Here is a 26,140-nt window from a genome sequence, read left to right on the forward strand (position 1 = left end):
GAAGGGCAGGGGCTTATTGGAGTCGAATTTCCAGCTGGTGTTAAACACCACAGTGCCCAAAGTGGCAGACACGACAACAATCTTTCACTGCAGGACACATTCCACGGAGTTATCTTATTTCTTTGGAGGAAACAAGGAGCCACTGGCTTGAACTGAAAAGAAAGCTGTTTGGAATAGGCATTTTGAAAAGCCCTTTCTAACTTTAAGTGTAGATGTGCAATAGATTGCCTAGAAAACTCTGCAGGCTTTATCACAGATATCTTTACGGACATATCAGGAATGACCACAGTGGCTTTGGTCCTTCCTCGCATGGGAGAAAGGACAGTCCAAACTCCTCAGGTGGATGAAAGTGGGTGGAACGGTAAATTTGAGCATTTTCTCTATTTTCTCACAAGAAAACAGGTCAGAGAAGACCCCTCTAGAGGCCTGTCCAAGACTCAGCTGTGTCAGGCGCTCCATATAGCTTTGATTCAGGCCAGCAGTGTGTGCAGCCCATCCTCACTTCTCCCCCAACTCTCTGTGGACCCCGAATTTGCAGTTTGTGAACCAAAGAGAGTCCGAATCTGTCCTTCCCTGTGCCACAGCAGTGACAGACTTGCTCTCCCACCATCAGGAGGGGAAGGCTGGTCTCTGCCCTGGATGGATGTTGCTTGCTAATTTTGGGAGATCAGAAAATGAAACACTTCCTTCCACGCCTTCCATGTCTTCCATGTCCTGCAAGACAAAGCGTTGTAATGGGAATATCCTCACACTTCTGCCCTGTTCTTCTGCTCTTGTCCACAGTCAGGGATATGGATTGGATTTGATCCAGGGTGTGCCTTCAGGCATGGCCAGAGGCCTCTTGCCAGGTAGCAATGCCCTGCTGCCTTCATCCAGATGGAACTTAACTGTCCTGTCTGGAGCAGACTGCTGAACATCATCATTAACAAAGCAGAAAAATACCGACATCAAGATCTCCACACAAAATGCTTTTATTGCAGAGATATCCACTAACTTTATTGCAGGGATTTTTTTGAATTTTGGAGTATATTAATTTAGTCCCTCTTCTTCCTTTACATGCACATTAGCCATTTTAACTAATAGTTTTTTGTTGCAAAGTGAGGCATTCTAAAGTTAAAGAATATATCTATCTACTAACCTGAGGTCTTCATTAGTATATTCCTTTTCTGGCAGAAAAAAAGAGAGAAATCTCTGATGAGATACCAAAACCATGTATTTCATTGTTGATAGCTCTCCATTCCTCAAAATATTTTTAAGCTGGCTGTTGGTAATCAATAATTAAATATTTGAGGATGCTTGCCTCAGGTATGGGATATTGAGACAGAGCTGGAATAGTATTGAGTGATGAGCCATCCATAACTTTTTGCCCTTAGTTAAGTCATCAATGTTTATTACCCGCACGCTGACATTTATAAAAATACCAATCATATTGCAATGTCAGTGTGACACTAGAACCAATATTTGAAAAAAGAATTTTTAGATAAACTTCATGTTAGTGAAATGCCAGGAGGTCAAAAGAGATATGGAGAACAAAATCTTTCAGTTCGTGTCACAGATCAGCTGAAAAAATAAAGTCCTGTTATTTTCATATTTTCTTAATAAGTTCTTTCAGTCTCCCTTAAAATCTTCCTTCTTCCTCCCCTGCACTGCAAGATACTAAATTTACACTAAAATTAGTGTTTTGACCAACTCCTGAACGTCTCCTTTTATCTCAGTAAAATCCTCTTAGAACTAGAGAAAAACCAAATTGTTTGTACATTTTTGTTATGAAAATGTAGTAGGGAAACTATCAATAAAATGTTCACTTTGTAAAGACTTTACTGGATTTTTGGATACAGCTTATGTTAATGCAAATAGTTCTAATGGAAAGTTTACAAAGTTATTTATAGTGTGGGAAGATGACTTCTTATTGTCATTAAAAAATGCACAACAGTCTTCATGACGTCTTTAAAAAGCATTTTGGTGCCTTTTATTCTCTTGGGAAAACCACTCCTTCACTTGCTCCATCCACATCTGCATAGAGTCAGGAATTGCCCTGAAAATAAAACATTTAGGAGGTGTTTTATTCTTTGTCCTCAGGTATTTGCCTCTCCAGACTGGCAGACATGGGAATGCTGGGAAGACATTGTGATTAATTGTTTATGGGGGAAATAAATTCCTGACATTTTTCATGGGTTATCTCCACTGTTGGTTAAAATACAGCATTTCCAAGGTTTTCATATGATTCCCCTTAGCCAGAATGCTGCTGGGAGGCAATGCAGAGCCTAAGCTGGTAAATAACTGGGACAAGAAAGTCACAAAAAATGGAAGAAGATGGATCTGCCAAGGCCTTCAAAGCCTTTAGTTTTCAAGGAAAAGTGTTATTGCTTAAATAAATTCTACAGACATTAACTGACATGGCTAAAATATTCTAGGATGTCTTCCTACTCAAACTTCTTGTTTGTTCATTTTCAGAAGGAAGAAGTTGTTTAGTTAGATCTGAATTTAACAGTAAGACCTCTGATACAGTGAAGTATTTATGTCTGATTTCAGTCATGGGGTTTGTGTCATTTCTTTTTTTTTTTTTTTTTTTTTTTTCCCCAGAACTGCCAGTTCAAACAACTGTAGAAAGGAGGATCATATCACCTATTTTTCTTCCTATTTGTTTCTGAATCTGGAGCTCTGATGAAATTCTTGGTGCTAGAAAAGGTAACTCTGGTTTGTTCACCATCATCAGGTGAATAAATATCACATCCTTAGCACAGTGAAGAAAAAAGTCTTCAGGAATGAACACCAACATCAGTATTAACTAGAAACATCTCATTTTCTAATTATAACTCTACATATGGTTTTTTGTAAGGTCTTAGGCAAACCCTCTGCCTCATCATCTCCCTCTGCAAGCTGTAGCTAAGTGCAAGAATTAATTATGTGACCCGTGGGTAGTGAAAAAGGCTTGATGAGCCAAAACCTTCCCACTCATTTCATACCTTCAGAAAAGCATTGTTCTGATTTGCACCACTTCCAGCACAAGGAGGATGGATGGTACTTGGAAGAATTGCATCAAGGCAAAATATTGTACTTGGCATTTAAATTCAAAGTTGATGGCAGTTTCAGGAATGCCTGACCCTGATAGTCAATGCCAAGGGCTACATTTTTTGTATTCTGTAATTCTCTTCAATAACTGCTCCAAGACTCATACAGAGAGAGCAGTGCACAGTCAGGGCTGTTACTAATTCTTTGATCAAAATCAGATGATTTGCCTTTCCAATTTTTTTAAAGTTCCAAAGCTGTTCTTGCTTTGGTTTTTGCTGTAAGAGTTTTGATGCAAAGCACAACTTACATGTTTGCCCCAGCTCCTGAGGCTTGGACATGTGTGAGCAATAACAATCAAGATGCAGTAAATTTTCTGAGGATTAATGCCTGGCTGGGAGGAGATGAAGGTCAGCAGCACAGCCAAGGATCATTAACCCAAGCTGGTCACTAGTCTCAAGAAATTACTTCATACCAAGGTCAGTATTGTTACTTTAAGCTGGCAATGAAAAAGCATGGCTGTATGAATTTTTATTTGATAGGTTTCATGGTAATATCTAGCATATTTTAGAAAAAATTAATTTCACTTGGGAGAATTACCTTAACTAATTACACCAGCCCAGCTCCCAGTGATTGATTATTTTTGCTTCCTTTAACACATGTACCGTCATGTTTTTCTTCCATGTGTGATTGCCGTGAACCTATTAAAGAGTGACCTTATTTGTGTATCTATTTACAAGTTTCTGTTCCCTTCCCAAATTTTCACTCCTAGAGCTTACTTACATCTCTCTCTAAATATTTGACTGAACATCTACTCAGGGTATTACATTTCAAAGCGATGTTTCCAAAGGCTGTTGTTTGCAAAGTGAGGCTATAATAGATTTACTCCCTTCAGAAGCAGTACTCCACCTTAGTACTCCCTTTTCCCTTTCCTGAATTAGGTCCCAAAAAGCCCCCAAGATGCTGGCAGCCCTTGTGTTTAGGCACCAAAAGTGCCAAGGAGCTCAAATATCCCCCCCGATCTTCTGGCATATTCCAAAGTACCACTGATATAGGTGACAGCTGATGAAAACCTTTGCAGACTCACCAAAAAAGGAAAAAATGCAATTCATCTTACACAAAACAAGAACTGTTTAGATCTTTCTAAAGCAAAGAGCATTTTTATTGTTTTCTTTGTTTGTTCTATGTTTCTTCTTGCTAGGAAATTTGTCCCTGTGAGTTGCTCCTCAACTTCTCAGCCTTTGCAATTCAAATCCCTCTTTGCTTCCAGATGGGGACTTGCTGCTGAAAGGGACAAAAATCTTTTGAGTTCAGCCCTCCAAGTTTACATGCAGCAGATGCAGATCTCCAGAGCTTTGTCTCAACTCACCATCACATCACAAAATATTTTCCAACATTTCTTGCAACCTTGAACCCCACACTAAGAGACCAAAGTGATGGAATAGGACTGACAAGGATCCATCACAGCAATTTTCCTGGATTCAGCTGAGGTCAACCTGCAGTGCTTTGGAGCATGGCTCACCAACCAGGCACCTTGAAGGTTTCAATTCTAAATCACGTCATTCATTCTTACTGACATATGTTATGTCTCTACTTGTAACATATTTTTAGTATTTCCTTTAAAATATATTAACAGGTGTGAGTGTGAAAACCGCACAACTTAAGGAGCCTGTTGTTGCTGGACAAAGACTCCGTTTGGGTGTAGTCCAATGAAAATGTTACAAGCCAAAAATAAATAAGCTTCATAAATCTCACATTCTGATTGTAGATCAGCCTAACTCAGCCAGGAATATGCTAATCTTCAGGTTCCTTCCCACAATATATTCAGTTTCTTCTTTCAGTTGCGCTTTTCTGTGTCTTCTTCTATTACTTTTCCTTAAAAAAAGCTAAGAAAAGTAATTTGAGTCTTGATATAAAGTTATGGACAGCCATAGAAAACACGGCCTCTCATCCACAGTCCCTTGCACTCAGATTATATTGGTGGCAGTTTGCTTCTGTCTTGTACTGCCATAAAATCCCTCATTATGGGCCAAATTTTGCTGTTCTGTTTTTGACTGAACAATGTATGATTTCAGAATGTCATTATGAAGAACATTTCAAGGGTTGTTTTGAAGCAAAAACCCTTTAAAATATCTCTTTATTAGGTTTTCATACTAAAATACAGACAGGGAAATACAGACAGGGAAATACAGACAGGGAAAACCTTTTTTGTCTTTAATTTTATGAGCTCCCAAGAATTCACTCAGAGTTTCAATTTCTTCCTTTCATACAATGTAATTTTCAACATTCACTATTTTAAAAGCTTCAATCACTTTTTATTCTAACTCTTCCCTTGTCTCCCATCCTAATCTATTCTCCAGAAAGTCAGAGTCTTTTCCTGGCTTCAACAGCTTTCCATCACCTATTTAGGAGCTTCTTTACAAAACCAGGACACAAAAAATATTATATATATATATATATATAAAATATATACATCATTGAGTAACAGATATTACATAAAATAGGATTTTTATTTATAGCCATTACAGATATCTGTATGCTTATATACTTCAAAATCAATATATATAATAGTAGAATAATATTTCCAGTTTTATTTCCTCTCCTGCTAACCTGACTGTGACATTGCTGTTTCTCTGTACAGGCCTGGATAGAACTTACTTTCTTGTGAGTTCCTGGGGAAATCACACATCTTTCCTGCCCACTGAAGGAGGAAATGTTGGTAACCAGTTATAAAAGAAAGCTCCACTACGACCCTGCTGCTTCAGGTGCTGTGGTTTAAAATGCATATGAAAACCAAAGGACTTGGTCATCGGTGACCTAAAAACCCCAATTCCATTTTTGCCATTAGCAGCAAGTTTTTCCCAGGCTTCTGGCCTAAATCCAGTTAAAACAACTATATATGACTACTTACTAAACATTCCTTTCTGCTCAGTTGATTATGGCATTATTCACTTTCTCTTCTGAAGTGCTGAAATACTTTTGTGCACTATTAAAAATTCCCTGCCTTTCCCCTGAGGCAGCTGCATTTCAGCATTGGAGTGATGTAATAATTCCTTCAAGAGCTGGCAATTGGTTTTTAAAGCTTAACATGCACTCTGGGATCTTCTCAGGAAGGGCTGTAAACAAGTGTCCAGCACTCCTGCTCTCGAATATGTCATCCCTGGACCTCTCCTGAGCAGGTCGAATAATCCCACAGCCATGCCATGAGGTATTGCAGCAATGATGTAAGGGCAAGGATTTTCATCAGTCAGGAGGAAAGCAAGGAAGTGAAAAGAGATTGGAGCTATTCACCTGAGCAAAAAACCAGTGTGTAAAACCCAGCACTGATTCACCTGACAGTATCTGTGGAGAATGGGGAGTTTTATTGGAATATAAACTCCATGTTTTGGCTTTTGGTACGTTAGGGAACTCAGAAGGGTAGAAAGAGTAATTGGGAAATGTGACACTTGAAAAAAGTAGTTAATTATCCAAAGACTAGAAATTAGTAACATCCAAGTGGTTTTAACATCAACAGCAGCAAGAGCTCTTCGCTTAATAGCCAGGAAAGCAGTAAAAAGATGATATTTTTTTGGCCTTAGTTTAATGATGAGCCATTATTCAAGTATGCCAAGGTCAGAAGGGAATGAAAATATTTGATTGAGGTAAGAGATGGAAGCAAGAGAATGAATGAGAGCAGGAATAGGCTTCAAAGCTTATTGGTTAAATAACCATCTCAAGCATGATATTGTGTCGAAAAGAAATAGGGTAAAAGACTGATCACTAAAAAAGCTAAGTCTTAGAAGCTATAACATATAATATAAAATAAGAATTATTAAAATTTGAAGTGTTCAAGGCAAGGTTGGACAGGGCTTGGAGTAAGCTGGGTTAGTGGAAGGTGACCCATTTTACAGTTCTACATTTCTATTGAAGATATTAAATACTAGAGCAAAAAGGTCTGGACGTGTTCAAGAGGAGAAGAAAGAAAGGAGCAGGACCTCTGTACTACTGACCTGGGACAACAATTAAAAATAACAGCTGAGTGATTTTGGCCGTGTGGCAGAGGCAGGACAGCTGGCTACATTACTGCAGTGTCTGTCTCCATTTTTAAACACCAAAAATTAATCTACTTAGACTCCCATGCAGCTGGAGATGTCATGCTATATGGAAAAGTATGAACTAAGCTGGAATTGGCAGCAGGAGCATGAAGTGAACAGAAAACTGAATATAAGTTAGTCATACACCATACTGAAAAGGAACAGTGACAGATTCAAAGTTTATGCTGGTGATTCCCTGAAATATCAGTCCTGGGGCTGATTTTGCTTAGTGTTTTTATGAGGATCCTTGGCATCACTGTGATGACAACAAGAAATCAGGAGACATTAATTTAAAATGAAATTATCAGAATGTGAGCAATAGGCATGCAAAAAGGGAACTCTTAGAACCAATAAAATGCTACAGAATTCTCACTTTGCGGTCAGTAATTTGGAAATTATTGAGGAAAACTTAGGAAAACCATCTGATCACAAAAAGGTGAAAAACATTTCTGCAAAGCAAGTGCAGCTGTGATCCTGGGATGTACCATGAAAGTTCCAAAAGAGATAATGAGGCTTGTCAATTCTCCAAAGCATCAGTAAGGCATTATCTGTAATATTTTGTACCAGTCACATTCAGGGTGAAGTCAGACTTGAACCTAAATGCAGAAAGTCTAGAAGTGTGTTAAGAGAAATGAAAATAATGTCTTGTGACAGGAAACTTTTAAGAGCATGTTTTATTTAGCCAAGCAGAACAAGGGCTGACGAGGGCAAAACTACTCTTTGCCTACAAATCCACCAAGAAAATCTGTGAAAAGAATTGCTTAAGTTTACATACTTGCCAGAAGAGTGAGTATAAAACCTATCCCCTCTGTATTTAGGCCATGAACTACAGGGTTTCTAATTATTAGAGCACCAAAGTGTTATCTTCTAATTAGAAATAATGATGGCAAGAAAATTATCTACTTTTAGGAAGATACTCGCTCAGTTGAAGAAAGAATTTATGAGGTTTCTTGCAGCCTTCTCTTAGCAGTTCTGTCTTTGCAGTTATGCTGGTGGCTCCAGTTCCTCAAATGCAGCAAAACAGGAGAATTCACAGGTCCTGCACAGGCCTAGGTCTCTTCCAGGAAATGCATCTGTGAAATGTTTGAGAATTTTACAGAGGAAGCCTTTGAGGGCTGACAGGAAATCATGGGTTAAGGATTCTGTATGAGAGACATGGCACTGAATTACAAATGGGATGAAGCCATACAGCATAGTGTAAACAAATGGTTATGATTCCTGTCAAGACCAATTTTTCATCTCCATAAAGCCCAGTTTAATAACATGGCACAGGCACTGCTGAAAAATGGGAATATCAGCTTTCCAACAATTTCCCAAAATTGAAATAGAATCTGTTTTGGCAAAAACATTACAGTCGTCTACCAAGAAAAACATTTTAGGTAGGTCGTTATATAAGCAGTAAAAATAAATGTTTTATAAAATTCACCCACAAGGACTTAGAAGTATTAAAAAAAAAACCCCACCAATAATAATTAACCAGATTTCATGAAGTATGAAACAGCCCAAAATAATAACCAGTACAGCTGAAGAAGGTGAAGTCATTTCTCCTACTGCACTCCAAAGCTTGACCACCTGGATAGATTAAAAAAATATATCCGAAGAATTAATTTTCCTAATATGGGCACAATGCAAAATTCTGTCTTCTAACATGACTTCATTTGGCCAAAGGAATGGAATTTTATGCAAGCTTAATATGTTTTACAAGTACTTGTTTCTCTGGCACAGCAGCAAATCTTTGGGAAGGCAGATGAAATGGAGCATCTACTATGTTTCCTTTGGAGCTAAAAAAACCTGGTATTGTGTCCTGAAGAGAAAGTAACATTTTAAATTAAAAGGTAATATTAGTACAAGATCAGGGCCATGAATAAATTTACTCTGGAAACTGACATTTTCTGAACTTCTGAGTTTCTAGAATTGCTTTTTTTAGATAGTGGAGCCTATTTTAAGATAAAGCTTGGTAGTTTCATTTCCATGACAGGACAAAAACAATCCTTGAGTTAAAACCTCATCTTTAGATCTGTGAATAATAATCTCTGAATATCTGATTGCACTGATTTGGTTAACATCACCTTTTTCCTTCATTGACCTAGACAGTCACCTCATTCAAAATTTGAGTCTTCAGTGCATTAATAACCCAACACAGATATTTAATGGGGATATTTCATGGGAATTAGAATCTGCTCAGTTCTTTCTTCTGCTTTTGATCAGAATTTTTTGGGGTTTTGTTGTGTAGAGAAAATTATTAATCTCATCTGTGCCCTGAAATTTTTCCTCAATTCTTAATTTTGCAGAGCCTCATTTTTGTTAGAGCACTGCCTCCAGCTCTGGAGTCCCAGCACAGCAAGGACCTGGAGCTGTTGGAGAGTCCAGAGCAGACACCAGGATGATCAGAGGGCTGGAGAAGCTCCGCTGGGAGGAAAGGCTGGGAGAATTGGGATTATTCAGCCTGGAAAAGGCTTCGGGATGATCTAATTGCAGCCTTCCAGTACCTGAAGGAGCCTGCAAGAAGGATGGAGACAGTTTACAAGGGCCTGGAGTGACAGGACAGGGAATGGCTTCAAATGGACAGAGAGCAGGTTTAGAGTGAATATTCTTTATGGAGTGAGGGTGGGGAGGCCCTGGCACAGGCTGCCCAGAGAAGCTGTGACTGCCCCTGAATCCCTGGAAGCGTCCAGGGCCAGGGTGGACACTGGGACTTGGAGCAACCTGGGATAGAGGAAGGTGTCCCTGCCCATGGCAGGGTGCAATAGGATGAGCTTTAAGGTCCCTTCCACCCCAAAGCATTCCGGGGTTCTGTGACTCTGAAGTTCACAGGGTCGATATATAAAGATGCTGTCGAGTGTTGCTGGCTAAGAATCACAGAAATGTAGTCTTTTTATGACAAGAAAATAGAGCTTTTTTGGTTAAGGGTTTCCCCCGTGCGTTTCAGAACCTTCCTCAGCACCTCCTTCCCTTGGGTTTGTGCTGACTCCCTGTGGCCGTTCTCGTGATGGAAACCCCATTCGTGCAGCCGACGCCGACATGAGGAGCGGGAGCAGCAGCGCCCTCCCTGTCCGCCCTCAGGGGCCCCCGCGGGGGGACCGCTGGGCACGCTGACACACTGACGGTGTTTAACACACTGTCAATGTGACCAGATGCCACCACACCTGCCGGAATTTTAGGGCCAGCACATCTGAGCGCCACCGAGCAACGCTGAGGAGGGGCGGGCACATCGCGCCCTGTTCCTCCCCTTGTCCCTCCCCTTCCCCCGGATGCGGGCCCGGGCGGGCCGGGATGGCGCTGCCCACCCCGCGGTACGGGCACCTGGGCCCGCGGGGTCCCTTTCGGGACGTGTACGAGCCGGCCGAGGACACCTTCCTGCTGCTCGATGCGCTGGAGCGGGACGCGGGCAGCCTGCGGGAGGCTCGGTACGGCTGGGCAGGCAGGGGAGCCGGGGAGGGGTGAGCTGAGGGGGGATTGCTGTCACAGGGGCGTCAGAGCCATTAGAGAGCGTCCAGAGGGGCTGCGGAGATGGGGAAGGGCTGCAGGGGAAGCCGTGTGAGGAGGGGCTGAGGGCGCTTGGCTTCTTGAGCCTGGAGAAGAGGAAACCTCATCGCTGCCTGCAGCTTCGTCATGAGAGGCAGCGGAGGAGCCAGCACTGATCCTGCTCTCTGTGACCTGAGGGAACGGCCCGAAGCTGTGTCAGGAAGGGTTAGGGTGGATATCAGGAAAAGGTTCTTCTCCCAGAGGCTGCTGGGGCACTGGAAAAGGATCCCCAGGGAATGGTCGCAGCACCAGCCTGACAGAGCTCAAGAAGTGTTTGGACAGCGCTGCCAGGGATGCACGGGGTGGGACTGTTGGGGTGTCTGTGCAGGGCCAGGGGTTGGACTGGATGATCCCTGTGCATCCCTCCCAGCTCAGGATAGTCTATGATTCTGTACTTTAGCTTGTTTGGGAGGACAGCGTGATCTGTAACACTGTTTTCACCAATTCTGTATCTGTCTCAGTGCTCTTGTATGTTACAAACAAAAGTCATCCAGAGTTTTCTCTCTTTAGAGTCGAGATCTGCCTTGAAATAGGATCTGGATCTGGTGTGGTTTCAACATTTCTGGCTTCTTCCATCCTTGGACCCAGTGCACTGTACATGTAAGTATAACAGCACCTAAACTGTTGCATGAAATAATAAAGGATGCTTAGCCCTCTCATATATATTTCTCATTTTCACATTTTAAAAACTATTCTTTTCTCAATTCTGTAGATACACAAATCAAAGCAAAGAGAGTCTGTTGAGCATTTCTGAGATTATGGTGCAGCCTGAATTATTTACTTCGGGTTCTGTAACAAATAAGTAGTGCTGTGACTAGAAATCCATTTTCCCATTTCTCAGACAAATTGCTAAGCCTACACTTGTGTTTGCTCGGTGGAATCCTTGTGGGTCCCTTTTAACTCAGAGTATTCTGTGATTCTATAAATTAGGTTGTGGTTCATAGGGTTAAACTTCCAGGTACAGTAGCCTACAGCTTACACTTTGTAATATTTCCCTTTTAGATGCACAGATATCAACCCCATGGCAGCTTACTGTACCCAGGAGACAGCTCTGCTTAACAATGTTCACCTGCAGCCTGTCATTACTGACTTGGTAAGAGAGATGTTTCAATAGTATCCCCTTCATAGTTTGTGTAATTTTTTATACTTACTGGAGATCATGGAGTCACACAATAGTTAGGGTTGGAAGGGACCTCCGGACATCACCCCCTGCCAAGGCAAAAAAACCCCAGCAAACTACTTAAGCTCTAAAATTCAAAATTAAGCTCTGAACATTTATTGAATTACTTTAAAAAAAAATCTGTAGATATAGTTTGGAAAATCCTGGATAAGGAATTCTGTAGTGGCCTGACATTATAGACCTTTGTCTAAAGTTATGCAGTTCTTGGTTCTCAGCCTTTTCTGATTTAATGAGAACTTACATATATTGTTACTTTTGATTTCTCACAACATTTGATATGGAGAAAAGATAATTTTCTCATCTCTTTAATCCTGAATATATATGTTTATAAAAGATTATATAGATAGGCAACAATAAATGGGATTTAAAATGGCTGACCAACTGCACTATGTAACTGCATTTTTACAAAATATTTGCATTCTTCATGTTTCCAAAAAGAAACTCCACACAAAAGAATCATCAACTTCACCTACAGGTCAAAGGATTATCTCCAAGGTTAAATGGGAAGGTTGATCTACTGCTGTTTAACCCACCATATGTGGTAACACCTTCTGAAGAGGTAGGAAAAATTTGAAATACATAGTAAAAATGGTATTGCTACTGTCACTTGTTGGGACAGTTCAATCATTTGGTATTATGACAGTCTTTGCTTTCCTTCTTGCTAGGTGAAAAGCCGTGGAATAGAGGCATCCTGGGCTGGTGGCAAACAGGGCAGAGAAGTAATGGATAGAGTTTTCCCATTAGTACCAGACCTGCTTTCACCAGGAGGATTATTCTACTTGGTAACAATTAAAGAAAATAATCCAGGTGATCACTGCCCTAGGATATTGAAATGTGCCAAACCAGGTTTAACATGGTATAAATCAAAATGCTGATCACAGCTAGACCCAAAATGCAAGCACATTTATCAAAACTAAGAACTCCCCAAGCTAGTTTGGAAAATGAAAGTGTGTAGGACCCCAGCAACTCTGCAAGAGTTCAGTTCCAAGTCTGAATGGTGAGTTAATTAAGCCTAAACTAATTAATGAAACCAGGCCAATTCTTTCTTATGGAAGAAAATGGTGGTGTTAACCTAAAAGGCTTAGTTGGAAATGTGATTTTCATTTTACAGGTGTAGAGAAAAGATTTGGATTTGTTCCTTCTGATCTAATGCTTAATGGCCACAAGTGATCATGTAATGTCAAGATTATTGTTCACACCTGATTTATTAGGCAGCTTTTGTGAGAAGGTGCTACAAATGTCACTTTCTCCTATGGTTTAGCTTCATACAGAATTCTAGCAAAATACTAAACTTCAGTTTGTAAATTATGAGCTTTATTTGTTCTTGGTGGGAGATTATTTTGCATAAAAATTCCTGTCTGAAAGGGTAAGAGGACAGTTTATAAACTTTGCTTTACAGCTTGAGGGATTACCTTAGAACTGTCTTTTATAAGCAATTTCTACTCATTTATAAACAGTGCACTTTCCATTACAGATGAAATTCTGGAAACAATGAAGAAAAGTGGCTTGAAAGGCACACGAGTACTTTCCAGGCAAGCAGGACAAGAGATGCTGACTATCCTTAGATTTAGGAAGTCTTGATAACTTCTCTTCACCTTCCAGGTAGTAGGCATGAAGAAGATTGAACACAGAGTTGTCAGCTGGGAAACACTGAAGTGAATGCAATCTGCCCTCTATTAATGGCAGAAACCTATTCATATAAGCAAAACATCAAGAAAGAAATGAACCCCAAAACTGAACTAGGGAACAAAATATCAATGGGTTCATAATGATCTAATATCCTCTGACATAACCAATCCCACACACCAAACAGAGTCTCACTTTTACATGCCATGCACATGTATCACTTTTAATTTGTAGTCTTCAGTTGTCATTGGTCAGAATCATGGTCATTTTACATCATCAACATTCACAACAAACTGCAAGTTTGCAAGCAGTAATATTAAGATATCCTTCTGTTGGCCTAGAAAGTTCTTTCCTCTCCCAGGATCAGCATTCTCAGCACAGATTACTTTGGCCATGGTTAAGAACCAGAGTCTTCCACCTCCCTCTGACCTTCAAAGAAGAAGAAAGAGCCTGGTTAAAATACACAGATGGTCAGAGTTCACCACAAAAGCATTTGGTGGAAGTTTGGATCAATGCACAGATGGAAATACAGTGGCACTTGTTACAATGCAAAATGTGAAGACAGAATTAAGAGCTGTTTCATTTGTTCTCACATACCTGTTTGATACTTTGCTGCTGTACTATTCAGGGTACTGAACTTCTCATCTCTCCCAACATACAAAGATATTGCAGCAGCAGGTAAGGAGGATTCTCCAGTTCTTCCTTGTAATGAGCACAACAGTTCTGCAACTCATTAAACACCTTCCCCGAACTTCAGAGAAGGCTCCTCAAGGAATGTTGGAAAATTTTATTTTAGTAATTGTACATATGTATATCACCACTGGGATTTTTTTGAGGAATGTAATTTTGCAAATAGAAATTGAATTATATTCCTTTTCACTTCTTTTCCCCCCATTTTAAAGAAGCAGTAATGTAGTTTTTCTGGTGTACACCTGTGGGTTTTCTGGGGCTCTCGTTGTTTTGTCTCTGGATAGCTCTGCAACATACAAAGCTTAAATAAGTTGGCTTCAACTCCCAGCTTACTTTTGATCAAAATAAAACCCAAACAAGATTGGAAAAACTTAGGGATAAAATGGATGTACACTGAAAAAAAATATTTCCATCATGGTTCTGTAGAGACTGATTTGCAAGAGTTTTCTCTCTGATGCTCCCATAAACATCATTTTGGTATTTGTAGTAATTTGTATCATTTTAGCAGTGCTTTATCAGTGTTGACCAATTCATCAGTGGATGTATCTGAGATGTTTGAACAGCAGTTGAGTGCATCCATTGCAGCAGCTCTAAGCTTTTTTGTAGGATTTCCTTCCTTTCCATGGTAACACTTATGTCTCCTGGACGACAGCAGCCAAGAAGAACTTGAAACAAAATAATCTCATTAAACAAAAGAAAATAAAAATTATATTAGGAGTATACTGGGCAAATACAGTCCTCACATCAGTCCAAATTAGCAGACCCTCTTACTCAAAAACTGCTGCAGACCCTTTATAGGAAGAGCCTTTGGCCATGATGCAAAATGTATTTGGTCCTCAGGTGCTGGAGTTCTTATCTGCACAGTTACTGAGTATTTCTCAATTATTATCATTATCATCCTCTTCAATTAAATTAGGAGGCTCTGCTATGGTAATAAAGTAAGACATATTATCTCCAGGGTGCACTGAGCACTGCTTTGGTTTCTGTTCTCCACATGTAATGTTTAATAGCTATAGACAGGTTTAATTATGAGGCCACATCTTATTGTAAACTTAATTGCTCTGAGCCAGCATTACCAGAAGAATGTTCAGGAATATCCTTTTTATCAGCATGACTGGAGAGACCTTTATTCTCTAGGGATTGGAAAGAGAAGATGGTCTTGGGGGTTTAAGAAACATCTTTTTTCCTTCTCTGACTCCTGGGTCCCCTCAGTGCAATGAACAAAGCTGCAGATTTTTTTGATTTTTGAAAGATGCTCCTGCAAGTGAGACTTTGATTTTACAAGAAGCAATATAGCAGAGAGGAGAGATGCACAGCAGGTTTTTAAAACTTGTTCACTGCTTCTGTATGATTAATTCAACATTAATGAGCTAAGAAGCTGAAAAACACTATTCACAAGCTGGTAGATGTCAAACACATCTGAATTGTCTCAATTTGCATTAATGCCTTAATTTATAATAATCTGTAATATAAGGGATGATTGTTTCTGCTGCTTGTTCTCAGCATCTTCATAAGGAGAAGTAATTTGTATTTTGTGTGTTGCGTTTTCAGCATGTCCTTAAGACTTTTTCCCCCTAAATATTTTTAAGACGTTGAAGCACTTAGCTGAACCTTCCCAAAAACCTCTGCCCATGCAAAGTTTCTTCATAAAGTTAGAACCAAACTGAAGTCAAACAGGAATTTTGTATATAGCAATTATCACTTCTGCTTAAAATGCAAATGCCTACCAAAGTCTAAATTACCAGGTTTTTTTTCCCAGAGTAATATTTTGGAGAAAACAAAAGAGAACAACTTTCTGAAATGTTATGTTTGGATTTCTTTTTTTCTATCAAAATTTTTGTGTTTGGATTGAGTGCATGATGATCAGGACAATAATACTGATGTTTGTGAGGAACTGAAAAAGCTGACAAAAATTCCAATCCAGCCTATATGCAAAATATTTATGGAAGAAAACTTGAGTGTAACTGCACACACAGCAGGGCTCCACTTGAGCCAAAACACTCCTACCACAAATTGCATTTTTGTGCAGTGAAGACACCTGATGGCTGCATCCACAGCCAGCTCAGAGAGAAAAATTGGTTATTCAGGGAAGTTATTCTCTTGTTGAGACTTAACTACCACCTTGAGCCATTCTATTTTTATTATATCATTAAGATACAAATGAGATATTTTCGATCTCCAAATGGTAATTTAGATTTTTTAATTCTGTTTTTAACTCAGTCCATGGATTTGAGGCACTGCAAGAGTCTAGTTTTGCTTTAAAAGCATATTTCAAGGGATAGTAAATGGTAAATAAATATAAAATTAGTATTTGTCAAAGGAAGGAATGAGAGTTCTAATCCTAAATTAGGAAAGGGAATTGGCAGAAAAAGATGTCACCAGCTGGGCACTGATTTGCACTGCCTGTAGTAACTCAGTAACTTTGCAGAACCCTAACAGCCCCCAGGTATTGAAAAAACCTCATTCAGTGCAATTGAATTTAAAGAACCAATTCAATTTAAACATAACAACTAGCACAGTTCTCTGTGTTGGATACTATTATTTTGGAGGAAGAGGCTCCAAAAACACAGGGTGAAATTCAGACCTGAGTATTGCTATAGGGAGAAACTGTCTTCACCGGATGCAGTCCCCTTTCTCATGCCTGTTGCTACTTTACTGAATGCAAGTGAAAAGAAAAAATCCCAACCATAATCTATGCAATGTTCTTTCTGTCCCACCTCAGTTTTTCTTCTGACAAGACCAAAGTTCTATTTCGGGGCTGCATTTTTCCTGTTTGCAGGAAACCACAGAGTGAGACACAGCATTCTGAGAGTGGGCTGCAGGAAGTCTGCTGAAAATTACCTTTTAATACTGCATGAAGGAGGTTTTAGTGCCTTAAAGGAGCAGCAGCGTTTCAGTGTCCCATCAGCTCCTTTTCTGTCACTGGTGATCACAGAGCTCTCAGGATTTGCTGCTGCACCAGCCAAGGTGGCCCCTGCAGCCCATTCCAGGCCTTACTCCTGTCATTCCCTGTTAAAAGAGGGATCAGCTCCTTCATTTCAATACAAGTCCTTTCCTCCTTCAGAACATGAGATTGTCTGCATCTCCCTGCTTTTCCCTCAGCAATTTCAGTTTCAGGAGATGAGCTGAGCCTTGCTGAACCAAAGCACACATCTTGAGCCAGGTTCTGAACTGTAGGCTGAGCTTGGGTGCTCTCACAAGGGGGGGGGGTCAGTTCATTCAATCCAGAGCTGGGTAAAGCTCCACTCGGGGGTTTGCTGTCTGTAAAACACTTCCCTTAGGGCAACCATGGGTATTGTAGCTGTTGGATTTATCTTGAGGTAATGACAGGCTTCAGAAAGAAGGGGAGGGAGGAAGCAATTTAAAACTAATTATAGAAGAATTAAGGTGAGAAGGTCTCAATTACTGCGGTGAAATCCAATGCTGAATTTGAGAGCTATTTTGTACACTGGAGGACAGATAAAAAACCACTTGAGGCAAACCAATATACATACCCCTCCTAAGAACCTCTAAAGCCCCTAATTACTTTTCTTCCAGCTCTGAACAGAACTACTGAACAGTATCTTCAGCTGAGCTGCAGTAGCTCCTGTATCCCAACTCTCATCCTGCACTTTCTGCTTCTACCTGAGATGTGCTCCCTGCTGTTGGATATGAAAGAGGAGGTCTCTACCACCACATGAGCCACAAATTCCAAACCCCTTGTAAAAAAGTGGTGGGATGAGAAAAAAAAAAGCAGAACTGCCACAGGCTGTCTGTTCTCCAGCCTGTGCAAATAACAAATGTCAAACCTAATTATCAATATCACTGTGGCTTGAAAGTTATGTGTACTTGATCCTACTGCATCCTGGATATGGGTTGAACTGCCTTGATTCAGTTAAAAAAGTAAAATGTCACCATAAAAATGTAGCATAGCCGAATTACTTTAAATATTTGCTTCACCTGGTTCTGCATCAGCTTCCACACAAATCCTTACTGATGTATTGATTTTGCAAGTGTGCACATGCTGTTTCATACAGGAATTGTCCACACAAGAAAACTTTACAAAGGGTATGTTTATTCTGCTTTTCCACTTCACAACAAAAAGCACTTATCTTAATGTGCTGTGACCTGGAAATGACTGAAAATGAGAAAGTAATGATTCATAAATTCATCAGTCAAGAGGTTGCCTGAATTTATCATTGATCCATTATGAGATGTCAAGACAAGTCAGAATTCAGGAATATAAATGTGTAAACAATCAAACCCACACTTGATGATAATTTTTGATGGGTTGATGTTATTTGCTCAATTTTCATGAAGTCCCCAAGGGAGAGGGATCAAACTGTGACCTTTTTGGATTCTTCCACATTGCAGAAGCCCTTCCTGAAAAGATCTGAGGCCTTGGACAGCTGCAAGAACCTGTACCTACAAATCGTTTACTGAAGTGTCAAAATGCACAGTGATCGTTCCACCTGGTGTTCACTTGGAGCAGAAGGCATCCTTAGGGAATTTCTGTCACCATGAAGAAAATTCAGGAATTGACAGGAAACAGAAGATTTGTACAACCAGTCCTGAAACAGACTTCAGTGTCATTGCACAGATAAATCAACCAGCTGCTTCAATATTTGATACAACCTTAAGCTACAAGAGCAGCTCCTTAATTTTTCCTGTCCCCATCCATTTCTTCTGTCTTACATTACACCACACTGTGTGAACTACCACATGTTCTTGATGCACTTGATTGGTAAAATAAGAGATCATGCATAAATTCTATAAAAAAGGAATACCTTTATTTCTTTTAAAGAGACCGTTTTTTCATTACCAAGTGAAAACTTTACAATGTAAAGTATTTCTCTTCAGTATTGTTTTAATATAAAAACTTAAATCACTTACTCTGGTCTTACTGTTCCTACAGGAAGTCTTGTGGCACTGCAGGACCCAGATATCTTCAGCCTCACTCTAGTACCTAATCTTAAGTTCATTACTTTTTTTTTTTAAATAAAACCATTTCTGTGGCCACTCACCATCAACAAAACATCCCTACCACCAAAACAAAAATAAAGCATCTTCATTAGACCGAAAGAGACTAAACTCTAATAGCACTATTACAGTGAGAAGCTTTGTTAAAATAAAAATATTTTGAAAGTTAGACACGACTTTAAAATTGTACAAAGACAACAAGCACTCAAATTACACAAAGTAGCAGTGAGTACAATGTGAATGCAACAACAGTGAGCCTTGCCTCTCTTTATATGTAAATATAAATAGAGATTATCCTTGCCAAACTTCCAGCTTTTTTTTCCTTTTTCCTGAAAACCAGCTCATTATGCTGCAAAACCTAACAGGGAGCATCTCACTCTTCAGCTCAACAGAATTGCTTAGAGGGGCTCTGGCTCAAAACAGCCCTTCTATCATGAGAATATCCCATACTTTGCAGAACAAGTTTCTCTCTCTGTTGAAAAACAGATTTCCCTTTCATTATGCTGAATGCTTCACCTTCCCATGGGACCTGCCAAATTACAGGCTTCAAAATGATTAAAAATTTTGAAGCTTGCTCATGTTTTTTCAAGAACATGCAAGCTGAAACTATCATGGTGTGTCCATGTAAGGAGTCAAACAACAAAGAATGCTCCTGTTTGTATTTTACTCTTTGCAAGTGTTGTTTCAAGGAAAACACTTGGCAGTAATTTTAGCTAATTTGGCTAAATTTAAGTATTGGTTAGAGAAGAAGATATCTCTTCTTTTAATTATTTTACTATTACATTTAGAGTCCAAATATATTCATAAAGCCACCTGACAAAAAGTATCCCTTAGAGCTTGTCCCTACATATGGATGTAAAGTGAAAAGCAGACATCATCCTCCCTTTACTTCTGAGAGTTTTCTTCTTTATAGGAAATACATTCTTGCACAAGAAATTAAACCCCCACGGAGACTGTTCAAACAACTTCACCACAGCCTCTAAACTAGGATTTAGTTATTACTTAGCTTTAGATAGATGAGAAAACTACTGCTGTAAATCTTCCCTGAGATCAACAGCAGTTAAAAGAAAGTTGTTTTATCCAACTGCAGCCATACTGGCAAAATGATGCTCTGAATGTGAATGTTTGCAGGACTCTTGTTTCATGACAGAATGCAACCCCTTCCTCTTATTTTCTCTGAAAGATGATTTGGGTTATGTTCATGATTCTAAACTCACTTACTCATTATTCTTTCTAGATTACATGGAAGTGCTTTCTTTTTCATAGTTTTACTCCATTATTAAAGTTTGTTGCAATGGGTCAAGATCATGATTTCCAAAAAAGCTTGAAAAGTGTTGTGGCTTCATTTTTAAATGAAAACATCCTATTATTAAGACAGCAGTGTCCTGCAAACTGAGTTCATTACACTTGCCAACTTTTTAATGTAAAACTGTAAATCTGAAAGTAACCTGATTTTTTTTTTAGTTATGCAAGAGCCTATTTAATGTTCCCATGAAGCATTTCAAAATGTCTATCAGTTTGTCAGTCAAGGGAAGAACATACAGCATCAAATCCTGTATAAAATCATTATGCATGCAGCCTGGAAAATCCCATGTTAGCAAAAACTGAGTGAAGTAGCCCAAATTCCTACCTTTTAATCATCCCATTTCTCTAGCTGTTTTTGTTTTCTCAATATGCCATTATTTTCCATTTGCTTCAATTCTAAGATAGCACTGCTAAGGTTTCAAAAAAGACTAAAAATTAAAGCACGTTGTTTCACTGTAAGGAAACAGCAGCTGTGAGAAAATACCTTCAGTTCTTGTCAGGACAGAAAAGGCTATTGGCAGTTTACTTTTCACTTGGCTTCAGAAGATTTATTAAACAGTTCTAGCCCAAGGCAGTTAAGGATTTTAAGCTAAACCCAAGCTTGTGCAATAAAAAATGATACTAGGAAGGCATATCTTGATCTCTAGGATTAGATTAAAAAATTGCTACTGTTATTTCTGTCTGAAGTCCTAGACCAGCAGTGGGCTGAGCACCCCTGGACTGGTGCACATGGATAAGAAACCACCTGCTTCTTAGCTTTGTCCATTTATTCCAGCAGGTTTCATTGCAGGAGGCTGCAGGACATGGAACACAAGTGCATTTCTGCAGAGCTAATTGCACAAAAGCCCAGTTGTTACTAAGTACGTAAGTCTCTCTCAGCCCAGCAAAGGAGACTGCTCTAGATACAGCTGGGGAAATAGCTCCAAACCCAAAATAACCTGGTCATTTTGTCTCTTTTCAGCAATTCCTTGGTATTGCTGTAAATAAACTGCTGTGAAACTCTACTGGGGAAAGGAAGCTGGACAACTGGCTCCACCCTTGGGAGTTAAAGCATTCTTATGCCATTGTACCCATTGAGAAGGAGGATTCCTGTGCTCCCAGGAGATGCTTGGCACCTCTGAACCCAGAGCATCTCCAGGAGATCTAGAGCAGGCAGAGGTCAGTTGTATTCCAGCACTTTGCACAATACTCCCTCATTTCCTTCAAAACCTTCATAGAACACTTGCATGAGGTGAACTATTTGTCATCATAATTTGGAATAGCTCAGTAAGAGTTTACTAGGTTTTTGGAGAGGGTAACATTATTGAAATTCTTCAATTTCCCATTTTAATTTTTGCCAGTCCAATAGATGTGGCCATGGCACAGAGTAAGAAATACAGCCCGTGTCTGTAATTCCAGTATAAGTTCAAAGTGTATGTGCCTTCCTACTTGTGCTTACAAGTACTGAAAAGCCTTTGCAGTAACTGCTTTAAAAACTGTTTTAATCCCTTTACGTCCCTTGACTGAAAGGCTGATGACAAGGCCAGAGGTGCAAAGGACCTTCAGGGAGAGATGGAGCAGCCTCTTCTCCTGTGCACAATGAAAATCCTTCCCATCTCCTCAATTTAGTGCCTCTGTCATCCCCAGTTTAGATTTAGCTTAGTCCTGTTAGTAGGAAAAAGGCATTAATCCTCTCTGCTAAGGACTTGGTCCAGCATAAGTTTCCCTTGACAGCAACTGCACTGCAAACCACACTCGGTTACTGGTTTGTCTACTCAGCTTTCAAATATTGGCACTGAAATGGAAGGAGGCATGTGAAATCAAGACAAGGGAACAATGATTTTAGAAAAGCAGACATGGCAAACCTGCAGAACTCCCAGCCTTATGAGAATAGTGGAGTTCAGAGGTCAGTACAAGAGACTGGCTGGTTAAGCTGGATAATGAATACATCCACAGTTGCACCAAACAGCATAAGAGTGTTCTAGAAGAAAAATGTTTCCTGTTTCAAAACGTAAACCAAGCTTGAATAGAAAGTTGCAATAGTCCTCCCCCAACAGAGCAGTGATACTTTAACTAACCATCCTAGAGCTTCTTGCATTTCACAGGTGCAGCACCTCTTCTTGGTCACTCAGGGACAGGATACCGGACAAAGCAATCCACTGCCATGATTAGCAATCCCTACCACACCATCTTCTTGGATGCACTGTGAAGTGGGGTCCTCCATTCAAGTGCCTTTTTCTCAGCCTCAGTTACAGCTGGATTGAACAGAGATCAGGTGTATGCCAGGGATGCTCCCTACATTCCTCACGAGCTCTACATCAATGTAGCTCTGAAGTCCACAGCAGGGTTAGCAACAATCTGTGGCACACCACTAAGTTCAGGAGCAGATTGTCATTTCTACAAGAATACAAAATAGCTTGTAAAATCAATATGTAACACTGTATATATGCATGAATATAAAAATAAACCACACCATCAATATGTAAAACTTCACGACAAGGATGAAAACAGTTCTCTTCTCAACGGTCTTCAGTGTTGATGAGCTGGTTCTCATTGTCATAGCCATCAGGCAGATATGCTTTCCTCAGCTGCTCCGACTTGGGTATGGAGCTGCCGTTCTTAACGTAGCGGGACAGGAAGGCTCGCACAGAGGGGTGATCAGCCTTCTCCAGGGGGATATTGGCTTCCAGGCACATTTTCACAAAGTCCTGGATCACGCTGCTTTTCTCTGTCTGGGCAGTGCTGTTGCACTGGAGGGAGGCAGTCAGAGTCCTTTGCTTCTTCCTGACGTTCTGCTCCTCAAACTCTGCCTTCCTCTTGGTGTGCGTTTTGGACTTGAGGTGGTCGTTGATGGCGGATTTGCGGACGTGGTTCAGCACCACGTTGCAGGAGGTGCAGAAGAGCTTCCCCCCGTCCTCGTGCAGCTCGCTGCCGAACTCCGTCACGCGGTCCTGCGGCGTCACGTACAGAGCAGTCTTGGAGCGGTTCCGCGACGGAGCCGACTTCACCCCAAAGCGCTCCATCGCTGCCTCCGAGCAGGCAAAGCTGGGAAACAAAGCAATGATTACATTCAATATCCAGCCTAGCGCCTACTGACACCTAAAATATAATTAAGACACATTCGTGGCACTATTATTGAAAGGCTCTTAATTTAGAATTCCAGAGAAATTGGGAAGAGGAATTTCCTTGTGGGTCAGAGTAAAACACTTGTAAGTTTCTCAACAGAACCCTCAAAATTCAATCTGTTCATCACTTAAAGTCAAACAAAAAGGGTTTTTGCTTTTCTTGAAGACTTTTATGTTGTGTTGAGTCAGTATTTTTCGTTTCCATCTTGAAAATGTGTATTTTGTCCGTAGCAAGCAAGAAAACCATTACTGTCACTTATAAAAGCCAGTAACCCCCAACATAAAAAAAAACCCAAACCAAAACCAAACCAAAGCTTTGCCAGCACTTGTTTGGAAACAGCCCTGGTTTTTAAACCACAACTATTAGATTGAACCTAAACTTGGAGCTTAGAGCAAATAATTTTGTCACTGCAATTACTGCTGGAAGAGCCTAATGGGAACATAAAATTGCATATATTGCAATGTAAAACAAGAAACTGTATTTTCAAAGAGGACCACAACCATGAGAGCTGGACACTTTTTAACATCACTCTTAACTAGACCATGTCACCAAAGCAAGGAATAACCCAGTCAAGTGCACTGAAATAAAACAGGACCTGTGTCCTTTTGTTGATGAGGTATGGGGTAGCTACTGCAAATCTCAGCTAAGGTAATTTATCTCCTTTTTAAAGGAAAGTTGAAGTGAAGTAATAGCTCTGTTCAGGTTTGAGGTTTTCTGAGCAAAACGAATGGTCATCACAGTAACTACCCATTTCCTTAAAAAAAAAAAACCCAAAAGGCAACAAATGTTTCTTCTAAGTATCCAGATATACTCCGGATACACTTCACTGTACTTGTTTTCTTTTGTTATTCAGTTTGCTGTTGCAACATCTTCAAAAAAAAAAAAAAAATATTAAATACAGTTTCTGCTGTCCAGAATGTCTTTTGCCTGCCCTGGAACTAAAGGAATAGAGAATTCTGTTTTCAACATAGTCTTTTTTTCTTAAGCCATTGCTACATGAAGAGATTACAGTCTTCTACAAAAGAAGGAAACAAAGATCCTGGTATTAGCTACCTTCCTAGTGATATTTTTTCGCTCTCACTGCTACTTTTCAGAACTCTAAGTCTTTGACTGATGCAAGTTAAACAATCTTTATCCAGCATCAATGTAACTTTCTGCATTCTTTTTGTTGCTTTATACATGAGTTTCCTAAGCAACCATTTCCTGAAATCAAGCAGAAAACCAGTCTTAACCCAACACAAACTTGTTGCTTCGGCTCCTGAAAGGCCAAAAACACCCCCACCCCACCAAACTAGCTGTTTGCAGTTCTACTGCAGCAAAATTCCTGGGGATTCTGAGAACAACACAACACAACACAAGATTTCTGGTAGGCCTTTTTTTTGGGGTGTCAAGTTTTGGCGTGGGTTGCTCGCTGAGGGCTGCTGCCTGCCCCACCTCGGGGTGCCCGGCGCACCCGGATCCGCTCTCCGGGACACTCCCGGCGAGGCGGCGGCCTCGGGGGCCTGGACTGCGAGCACTGTCACCGCACCCCGGCCCTGCTGCCAGCCCCACGAGCCGCTCGGGCGAGGAGCACAACAAGTCTGGCTCTCCAAGCACCGGGCGGGCTCCGCCCGGTAGCCAGCACCAGAACTCGATGCGTTCCTTGCCCGGGTTTGTTCCCCGGGCCGCCGGCGCCCTGTGCCCCGCGCGGGTTGAACGCGCCCCTCCCCGGCCCGGGGGGCTGCGCAGAGCCCGGCCCGGCACACCCCAGGCCCCGCAGCTGCGGCCCTTCCCCGCACCGCGGGTGTTTCCCTGGGAGGCCCCGCAGCCCCCTCCTCACTCCCGGGTGCGCGCAGGCCCCGTGCCGGCCGCCATTACCCGCAGCGGCCGCGCCACCGCCCGGCCCGGGGCCGCCCCGGGGCTGCGCCGCCGCCCGCTCCGCGCTGGGCCCCGCCGGGCCGGACGCGCCGCTCCGCCGCAGACACACGGCCCCGCCCACCCCGCCGGACCGCCCCCGCTGCTCACCGCCCCGCCCAGCGCCGGAAGTCGCTCGCTGATTGGTTCGGCGCGGAGATGGGCGGTGCTTTTGCCCAATTAAAATTGGGGGGAGGGCGTGAGAGCGCTGATGGAGGCGTGCACCGGCCAGTCAGAGCGCGGGCGGCGGCGCGCAGCGGACGGGGGCTCGGGCGGGCGGCAGCGGAGGGGGGCGTGACAGACGGGGCAAGCAGCCAATGGAAAGGCGGGGCTGAAGTAACGGCGAGACTTTTTCACCAATCGCAGGGCGCTTATGCCGAGGGGCGGAGCCAGAGGTGAGAGCGGCGTTGATGGGCAGGGCAGACGGGCCAATTGGAGCGCGACGCGGCGGGGGCGTGGCCGGACGCGCGGCGGCGCGGCGGGGGTGGCCCTTCCGGCGCGGCGGGGCGGGGCGGGGGCGCTCGGTACGCGCGGGGCGGCGGGGCCGCCATGGCGGAAGACGAGAGCGACCAGGAGTCGGAGCGGCTCAGCGAGGAGCTGGAGGCGCTGGCGGCGCCAGGGCTTCCGGCCGGGCTGCCCGCTCTTCTCCGCAGCCAGTACTACTGCCGCCGCTTTTGCCAGGTGGGCGCCGCGGCGCGGGGGGCAGCGCCGGGGGCAGCGGCGGCGGGAGCCGGGCCGGGCCCGCCGGGCCGCGAGGAGCGGGGTGCGGGGCGCG

General features: G+C 41.8%; 3 protein-coding genes across 7 annotated transcripts in view; 2 read left to right on the top strand and 1 right to left on the bottom strand.

Annotated features, from left to right (window-relative positions):
* Positions 1-10,345: 10,345 nt before the first annotated feature.
* Positions 10,346-19,367, top strand: HEMK2 (HemK methyltransferase 2, ETF1 glutamine and histone H4 lysine). 3 transcript variants are annotated; one of them, XM_082279389.1, is made up of 7 exons: positions 10,346-10,489; positions 11,118-11,207; positions 11,610-11,700; positions 12,263-12,346; positions 12,453-12,594; positions 13,262-13,389; positions 18,457-19,367. In XM_082279389.1, the coding sequence occupies exons 1-6, from the start codon at positions 10,356-10,358 to the stop codon at positions 13,366-13,368; spliced, it is 648 nt and encodes a 215-aa protein (XP_082135515.1). In that variant the 5' UTR covers positions 10,346-10,355; the 3' UTR covers positions 13,369-13,389; positions 18,457-19,367. The 3 variants fall into 3 exon arrangements, with proteins under 3 accessions (XP_082135515.1, XP_082135514.1, XP_082135516.1); XM_082279388.1 differs by having other exon boundaries at positions 13,262-19,367; XM_082279390.1 differs by having other exon boundaries at positions 12,453-12,569; positions 13,262-19,367.
* CGGBP1 (CGG triplet repeat binding protein 1) lies at positions 13,717-25,416 on the bottom strand. Of its 3 annotated transcripts, none has more exons than XR_014226315.1 (3): positions 25,330-25,416; positions 22,425-23,391; positions 13,717-13,842 (listed from the first exon to the last, which is right to left on the bottom strand). XR_014226315.1 is itself a non-coding variant. In XM_082279391.1 (2 exons), exon 2 carries the CDS (start codon positions 23,367-23,369, stop codon positions 22,866-22,868), a length of 504 nt encoding a protein of 167 aa, XP_082135517.1. In that variant the 5' UTR covers positions 23,370-23,391; positions 25,330-25,416; the 3' UTR covers positions 19,514-22,865. The 3 variants fall into 3 exon arrangements, 1 of the variants encoding a protein (XP_082135517.1); XR_014226316.1 differs by lacking the exon at positions 13,717-13,842 and adding an exon at positions 14,054-14,179; XM_082279391.1 differs by lacking the exon at positions 13,717-13,842 and having other exon boundaries at positions 19,514-23,391.
* Positions 25,417-25,887: 471 nt separating this feature from the next.
* ZNF654 (zinc finger protein 654) overlaps positions 25,888-26,140 on the top strand; it is a 30,329-nt gene continuing 30,076 nt past the window's right edge. Inside the window, exon 1 of the mRNA XM_082277580.1 lies at positions 25,888-26,046. Within this exon, the coding sequence (XP_082133706.1) occupies positions 25,915-26,046 (132 nt within the window). The 5' untranslated portion in view covers positions 25,888-25,914. The remainder of the gene's footprint in view (positions 26,047-26,140) is intronic.

The sequence above is a fragment of the Coloeus monedula genome, assembly GCF_965178545.1.
Source record: "Coloeus monedula genome assembly, chromosome: 3".
Lineage (NCBI taxonomy): Eukaryota > Metazoa > Chordata > Aves > Passeriformes > Corvidae > Coloeus > Coloeus monedula.